This window comes from Aplysia californica, unplaced genomic scaffold (assembly GCF_000002075.1).
Source record: "Aplysia californica isolate F4 #8 unplaced genomic scaffold, AplCal3.0 scaffold00414, whole genome shotgun sequence".
NCBI lineage: Eukaryota > Metazoa > Mollusca > Gastropoda > Aplysiida > Aplysiidae > Aplysia > Aplysia californica.
Window position 1 is genome coordinate 206,710 of NW_004797684.1, and position 8,909 is coordinate 215,618.

Sequence of the window (8,909 nt, forward strand, 5' to 3'; positions counted from 1 at the left end):
GCTGAATCTGTTCTATTTTCAAATTGGGGAGGGGGTGTAGGGTCATCTAATACCAATATTACAGTGCAGAGTGATTCAAACAAAATTTTATGGCGTAATGTTAATATCTTGAGCTAGCATTTTGTACAGTCATATGTAGGCTCTGTGGTAATGAGAGTTGGTTAACTAATTCTGGTAGAATGCTGATTTGTTAAGATGTAGTCTTTATAAAAATACAGCACATTAAAGACCATACTTTGCCAGAAAAATACCGGAAAAATAAATAATTTTGAAATTAAATATATATAGAAAAACAATTTTGAAATTAAATATATAGAAAATTATTAAGAAATGAAATGACTGTACGTGACTGTGTGTGTGTGAGAGTGTGTGTCTGTGTGTGTGTGTCTGTGTGAGTTTATATGTGTGTATGTGTATGTGTATGTGTGAGTGCGTGCGTGTGTATGCGGGTAGGCGCGTGGTTGCAAACATTTTATGCCCCATGCGGGTATGCTCGTGGTTGCAAACATTTTATGCCCCATTGACACAATCTAGACCATTGAGGAGGAAAGCTGCTTCCACCCTATCTGTCAACCTGTCAGTGCCAACCCAGGCTGAGAGAGATACAATGTCCCTGCAGAAGTACTATGACACTTGATAAAAATATTTCACCCAGGGGAATTGAACTCATGTCTTCTACCTGCAACAGTGAAGCGCCAAACCGCTACACCACAGACGTCAGTCTATAAACTAAGGGACATAAGTTGTTGCCGCACCAGGAAAGACGAAGTTTCAAAATTAAATAGTTCTTGCTTTCTAGTAACATCTAAAAAAGCAGCATCTCCCACTTTTTCCAGTCAAACAATAATTATTCTCCAACCAACAGGCAAAACTCACCAGCGCGTTGCACAGCCACTGTCAGATGGATCTGTCCCATTGGTAAAGAGTTCTTCACACAAGGTTTGGCCCATCTGTACCCTGAAACGACACATGAGGACACTGCACACCAAAATACAGTCTAAACTGTCTAAAATGGCAACACATTGTTGAGGAGGAAAAGAGCTTTAGTTTTAATAAAGGTTTTACGGCGCTTGCAACTGCATATGGTCAAATGAGCACCAGAAAATTAGAGGTGTTACAAGAGAGTAACAAACATAAAAAAGGAGAAGGGGAGATAAGGAAGATAGATGTTTGATAGGAAAGAAAAAGTTGCAAACCACACCAGAGCACCCGCCAACCACCCACGAAGGGTTGTTTGCGGACCAGAGTATTGAGTTTCACATCATATAAACTCCAGACCAGAGTATTGAGTTTCACATATAAAGTCCTGACCAGAGTATTGAGTTTCACAAATAAACTCAAGGCCATGGCACAAGACTAACATAAAAATCGTCTCACACAGAGAGCAGTCTATATTGCTGCCAAACACACACAAAAAATGGTGAAATCGTACAGTTTTAATGCCCCTATCAGCACTGCTTGGGCATTTAAAAGGAGAGACCTCCGAACTTAACATCAAAGCCCGAAAGGACAGAGCCAAATAGGAAATTCTGAATTCAGGTAAAATGCCTTTCCAAAGGACACAAGGTCAGACTGAACTGAGGCTCAAACCCCCGAACCTGCAATGTCATATTTATAGGTCCGGTAGCTTAACCAATCTGTTACCAACGCCACCTACCAAAGACAGGAAAGCAGAAATTAATTACTCCTCCTGACATAGAGGTCAGATTTCAGGGCAGCATCAATCTCACAAAAAAACCACAAATGAAAATAAAACAAATATCACAGGGAAATGTGTCCCGACAAGATATGAAAAAGACACAACTTCCAGCTTCGCTCATTTTCAAAAGACTGAATTTATGCAAGCCATAAATCTTAAAGAACGCAAGAATTTCATTCTCAATTTTTAACTTTCAAAATGCTTCTGAAAAACATAAACTCACCGTTTTAATAGCAGCTCATTCGTAGAGCATCTATTAGACTCTTCCAACAGTTGTTCTTTCAGTTCATTCACTCTGGTGGACAAAAAATGTTTCTTTTAAGTTCAAGACCAAAGACACCCTTGGAATCATATTATACATAAAATAAATACCATTGACAGGATAAGCACTTATGAAAACAGCAACAGATTGTTCAGTAATTTAACTCTCGGAAGTCGACAAAACAGCAACAGATTGTTCAGTAATTTAACTCTCGGAAGTCGACATGGCTTTTAACTAGACGCTTAACTTATGTTACTGAATTTTCTATATCCGATAATTCTTACATATGTGGCACGACGCAGTGGAATCAGGCGCTCGTCAATTTTGGGGTACATGGAGTTGGAGTTATTGGTATCATCGTAAAGCCTGTTCCTTTGCCTTGCTTTGAAGGAATAAAATATCCTTCAATCTTGAATAGTAGTTGAGATATTTGCAATTGAAGGGGGTGGGGGTCACCGGGTTCAGGGGTAAAAATTAGCGAGAAAATGGCTGCCAAAGTTAGGTGACTTCCATAGCTTGAGAGACTTTGAAAACTGAAATTTTTACAGTTTTTGTCCCTTTAATCAACGTTTTTGGGTAAAATCTACATAGATATGTGTTTTTACAAGGGCATAAAAGATGATGAGCCAAAAATGAAAAATCCGAAAAAAATTGCCAAACCAGCAGTAAAAGGACGGTTTCTTTGATTTCAGTAATTTGACGAGCGCCTGATTTCACCATCACGTCTCACATATATCTATAACACTTGTTTACCAGTCCCTTTTGCTGCTTTATTCACGAGGCAAAAAAAATTGCAAGAAGAAAACTTTACTTGGCAATTCTCAGTACCATCCAACAGTATAGCGTACAGTCGAACCTGTGTAAGATGGCCACCTATTGTCATGGAGAAAAGTGGCCGTGTAAGACAGGTGGCCGTCTTAGGTAGGACTGATCAAGATGAAAAAAACAAACCATTCTTTTCTGAGGTCCCAATCGAAGGAAGCCGCATTGTTGTTGTTGTTGTTGTTTTTGCTGGTTTTATTTTCTTTTGTTTATTTTGTTGCTGCTTTTGTGCAAGAGTGACAATAAAACGAAATGTGTCAGACAAGGAGGACCGAGTGCTAAGGTAAAACAAACACATGGGTCGCAACCACTAGGAGAACGAGCGACACTTCTGTCACAAGGTCATGTTGACCTTCATTGTTACTTTGTTACCGAATGGGTACACAGTGACCACTCCTCTCACTTACAATTTGTGTAAGAGTTCTGGGTGGGGCTTATGGGTTATGAGCGAGATGTGCTGATAACACGTCTCGGTCATGAGGGATTACACGCTTCCCTTACTTGCTGCTGAAAATGTGTTACCTATTGGTAAACAGTGAGAGGGGCTTACGCAACATGATAGGTAGTCCCTCCTACCTAACAATAACGACAGTGGAATTGACTATGACGCCTCGCCCACGATGCCAGGGGCCAATGCATGATTTATGACAAAACATAACAGAGTCACTAAGGTGGCCGTCTAAGACAGGTGTTATTGCTTAGTGTGATAGGGGTTGTGTGTTAAAATATGGTGGCCGTGGCCGCGTTGGACAGGTGCCCGTTTTACACAGTTAAATTACATCGAAAAAACACAAGGGGGGAAATGGAAAGTGGCTGTTTGTACAGGTGACTGTCTTATAGAGGTGGCCATCATGGCAGGTTCGACTGTACTTGCCTATGTACACTGATTACAGAGGATTGAAAAACGCTTTTTGTGTCCTGCATTTATGCATGCATAAAACTTTTCTGCTGAAAGTAAAAGAGGCAACAGTGTCCTCAACACAATAATACTGAAGCACCTGTAATATATGACTGAGCTGCTGAGACTCACCGCTGTGATAAATCTGTTTCACTTTCATCCCCACCATTGGAGTCGTGACTTGCTGAAAGTATTTAAAAAATAGGAGCACATTACAGCAACAGAGCAAATTTTGTAGTTATGCACCTGGAGTTCATGGGCATGAAGTAGGCATACAAACTCACAGCAAAGTTAATTTGCAATTAAACAATGTTTCTTGAACATTATTTATGTTATGTGAGATTTAAGTTTTAGTATTAGACAAAGAGAAAAAAAAAGATAGAAAGAAAAATATAAATTATTTTATGCAAAAAAATACTTTGCAATTGGGGCTTCTGGAAATACCTGTTTTAAAAAAATAATATATCATCATCAAGTCCTTCGACAACACATAATGCTTTTGCAACAAGCTACACTTTAATTAGCCATAACCATCTACAACTACAAACCTCAAACCCTATTTCTCATTAGACTGATTAGATCCTTATTAACTTTTCATCTCCGAGGGCTGTAAACTCACTATACCAGGGCCCTCATTTGGTACGAAATCTAAAAGTGACATATACTTCACTAAATTGGTCATTAAATCAGAACAAATGAACCTTTTTCAATGGTTCTTCATCAAATGAATGAACTCCTAATAAAAAAATACCTGTATTCAGCAATTGCCAAAAACTAATCTGACGTCAAAGTCGTCATGAAGGAATATGCCCGAGCCGTTGCCAGAGGCTCACCAGTTCCGACTCATAGGCACTCAGAGCGGCTTGCCAGAGATAAGGCGTTCAAGATGCTTCAGAACCGTCCTTTTGTTTAGAACTGACAGCCTCTATCACGGCGTCACTTTTCGTCCGATTCTGTTACTTTTAGTGTTTGTAGAGTACCCAATTTGTCCTATTTTAGTTACAAACTTATGAATAAATGATTGTTACTTTTTAAAGGGCATGACAGATCTCTCCAAAATCTGTGTTAAACTGACTACGAATATCATGTCTTTTACCTTGAGAAATATTAAATCTGCGCGAGCAGTAATAGTCAAGTTATAAGAGAAGAAAGATGCACTTCTGCATTTTTTAACTAAAGACGATCAGCGTTAGCTCATATTTTACTATAAAATAAGAGAAAGTTACTCTGCGTTTGTTCACGAATCATGCTGTGTCTGTGGCAGCCTGCATACAACTAAAAAGATATAATATAAGCGATTTTAAAAAACCACGAAACCATGTAAATTCATGGGTGAAGATTAACTTGTATGGAATAAAAATAACAAAAGCTAACACATTCATTCTTAGTTTTTGTGTCGGAAATATGCGCGGACACAATTATGAATGTAAAGAAATCAGTCACATTGTCAGTTATTGCAAATGGTCATAGAAACGGAAAAAAAAGTTGGAAAAGTCTGGTGCTGATTCAGTGTCCCTGAAAAGCTAGAAATTATTCTTATAAAAATATAACCCAATTACGAGAAATCATCCCTATTACTCAGTCAACTTACAAAACCTAGACTTAGCGTTTTAAGAGAAGTAAGGAATTTCTGGAGTGTAACAGATCCAGTTCGTGTATTAGATCTACGTTGAAGATATATTCTAGCACTAAAATCGATTTGTACTTTTCATAGAGAAACTTCATGGTAACTTTTATAAACTTTCGAGAAAATATGGAAATATTCACGATTATATTAGACACATAAAGTTGTATTTGGAGGAATTACTTCATAGCGAATTGTGTGCCCGTTGGATAAAATTGCAAAATTACAGCCTTCTATTATATGCGCAGATACCATCTTTTCTGAGTATCTGCACCAATGCTATTACGTTCATGTTCCAAAAGTTCGACAGATTTTGATAAGGCCTTTTTTTATATTGATTTTTTTTTTCATTCACGCTAGTCAAAAAAAAGATTACAATTTAGCATTGCCGACTCCAGCGCGTCTAACGAAATAACCAGACAAGTTACAACGTCCGTTCTTTTTTGAGTCTCAAGAGCGGAAATGCGTGCTTTGGGTGCTTTAAATGACAATTACCATAAATACAAGGATACACCTTGAATTGTACGTTGAAAAGTACCAAAAATTAACTCGGCCCAGACAGAGCGTCGACAGGGAGCTGACCCCCGTGACCCCCGACGTGATAAGGCGCCCGGCGGGGAACCCCCCGCAGCAACTAAAATTCCACTGCCGGTGGGCCATGCTATGCACATTAGTTGTTTTTGGGGTTTTTTTCCATCACTGATAAATCTTTATTCAAAACTTTATTACTCCCAAGCTCAGAATGATTTTTCACAAATGTGAATATCATATATCTGATTTCCCTAGGCATTCTGAACTACCGCTCAGGTTCTAGATCAAAATGTGTACAAAAGGAATAACTGACTCTTACTGTATGCATGAGGCTGTTCCATGTAAATACAACTTAAAAGAAAAATGACATAACTGACCAGCACTCTGTGCTACTGTCAACTGCTTAAGCTCCTCATTCAGACGAGTTCTCATCTCCAATAAGTCATGAGTTGAAATGTTTTCACTTTCATCTTTTGAATGAGACAGAGTTGGAATGTCCATTTCTTTATTGGAAAATTCTGAAACCGAAAAAAAAAAAGCATGGTTAACTTTATTGACATAGTATAGTTGTATTAAAATTAATAGTCTAGTATATCATATATTGAGAGTATTATCAGCAATTCAAAAACTAAACATGAAGTCCATATATATATTCAACATTTCATCAATCTCAAAGCCCAAAATTTTGAATTTGGATAAAATTGCAGTTTTATAATCTATGATATCGATAGCATGTGAACTCGAGAAATATTTTGTTAAAATTCAAAATAAAAATATTTTGAAAAAAAGGACAAAAAATACATCATATAATAATTGTTAAAAGAATGGGCGATTCTGAAATCATGCATTTTTACGCCAGGACCATCCCAGCGAAGTTGAGTCCTTTTGGGCTAAGAAAACAGGCTCTTGGCATTTCACCTTTTGAAAATTTTGGTGTCTGGTATTTTGTCCTACCAAGTGATGCTGAGAATTCCCCTGAGGTATTTCATTTGGAAATGGTTATGCTTCTTGGCATGGCTTTGACTTTGATCCACCATCCAGATCTCAGCATCGTACAACCAGATTGGGAGGATTACAGCATTGAACAGGGCTGCCTACCTCAAAGTTCCCATTTCAGGTAGTTTGGCTCAAAATCAGGTAGTACAAAGACAAAGAAGGAAAAAAAAGATTATCATTGCCCCATCGAACGAGCTTGCTCTCCGTGATATTGAGTAATTATATTTTTTAAACTTGTCTATGCATGCACAAATGTGTGTATGTGGGGAGGGGAAGTGGGTGTTTGGGTGAGCACAAGTTAAGACGAAAAGTGTATGAAATGAGGAGAGTTTTTTTAAAAACCATTTATGGACTATTGTTCAAGGCACATTCAGTATTGAATCTGGAATTGAGTGCAGGGTGATTGCCAAACTGACTTCAAAACCGCTAGCCCATACCAATAGAAACTATACATTAAAACATATTTCCCGACACTAGCATAGGACACTGATAAATAAGTCCTTTGGTACAACAGACAATTAATTTTAACTAGATTTACCCTAAAAATACCAAATGAATCCTGATCTAGGCCAGGGGAGAGGCAAAAAGAACATCAACTGCCAAAACCATGTTTGGCTTCAGCAATCATGGATTTTAAAAGCATGCACGACAAAACTTAATTTATAAAACCTTTATAGTTAGGCTTACAACAGAGCAAAAAGTGAAAATAAAAGAGAGCATGTACTGAGAGCTGGAGCTGGAAGGACTGAGAGCGTGGGATGTAGTGATGCTGAAAACTGGCAATTAGTGAATCACTGCATCATAGACTAAGTATTGATTTTTTTTCAAAATGCTAAATCACAGTACCAGTTTTTAATCAGCAACAAGCCACCATGATGCATAATTATCCAATATAGAGCTTTCCGACGGTTCAAAATGGCATTTCCTCATTCCTACTATTCAATTTGTCATCACTGAAAAATCCGACAAATACGGGAACACCAACCTTGAAGATACAATCATCAAGCCTGTGCTCTAATGTTCCCTCATTTGTGCACTCGATTGACGAATGTCAAAACCACTTCCACTTCTCGTTTTTACTTTAGCATCAGTTTCTTGCACCTCGGCCTTATCCTGCTGCCGTAGGCTATTGCGTCAAACACCTCCCCTCAATTCCGAAGCCCTGCAACGCTCCTATTTTGAATGAACTTTGATTACCCCAGCTACCGTCTGCCGGTCCCTTACTCATGCCGCACTCACACTATGCAAAATTGCACAGGTTCACTGACCGGTCACGATGACGGGCTCAACAATCTAAAAATCGGAAGACGCTTGTTTTCCTTTTCTTCCTTTCTTTTTGTCATTATAGTGACATAAGTGAGCAGAGCTGTTAAAGTACTTTTAAAAAGGTACTTAAGTACAAATTTAAGTACAATCTAAAATATGTACTTAAGTACAGTAAAAGTACTTTCCTGTAAAATGTACTTGAGTACAAGTACTTTTTAAAAAAGTACTTATGAGTACATTATGAGTACTTTCTGCTAATATGCTAAAAACTTCAGTGCTAATGCAAAACATCATATTGAATAACATATCTAGTATATTTTTAAAATTCGGCCATTTATTACTAATAATGTAAACAGTATACAAAGCATTTGAATATACGCACTGAACGTAGGTGGAAATTGTCCGTGAAATTGAAAAAAAAACCCAGCAAACAAACAGACGCAACTAGTGAGTAAGTGATATTATGAATAGAATTTGTTTGAGCAAGACAATATGAACAAATGTAAGTCAGTCCAAGAGGTCGGAAAGTAGGAAAAGTATCAACATTGGAAAATGTAGAGACAAAGTTGATCTAAGAAAATAAAAAATTGATGAAAATGGCCAGCAAAAAAAAGTGCTTTGAATTCTTCTTTAACAAATCCTCAAGGAATCAAGGTAGCCTTAAGCACAAACCACAAAAAAAGGGAAAAAGAAATTTAGGTAGCCTAAAAAATTGTTAGATTGATATGGGTCATTCCACCAGTACTGTTTACTTTTACTGCTCATTATTTTCCACCTCAATAACACCCTCCAAAAGTCACCAACTACAGAC

The 8,909-nt window shown here is 37.7% G+C and overlaps 1 protein-coding gene across 4 annotated transcripts in view; it reads right to left on the reverse strand.

Moving 5' to 3' along the window:
- Positions 1-8,909, reverse strand: part of LOC101854428 — a 31,376-nt gene that overhangs the window by 8,067 nt on the left and 14,400 nt on the right. For 3 of the 4 annotated variants that reach the window (XM_013085857.2, XM_013085856.2, XM_013085858.2), the window contains exons 2-5: positions 6,214-6,354; positions 3,814-3,865; positions 1,923-1,994; positions 877-957 (exon numbers count right to left, since the gene is read on the reverse strand). In XM_013085857.2, the coding sequence (XP_012941311.1) occupies positions 877-957; positions 1,923-1,994; positions 3,814-3,865; positions 6,214-6,337 (329 nt within the window). In that variant the 5' untranslated portion in view covers positions 6,338-6,354. Of the gene's footprint in view, positions 1-876; positions 958-1,922; positions 1,995-3,813; positions 3,866-6,213; positions 6,355-7,817; positions 8,096-8,909 lie in introns of those variants that run through there. The other variant, XM_035971304.1, reaches the window with a different exon arrangement.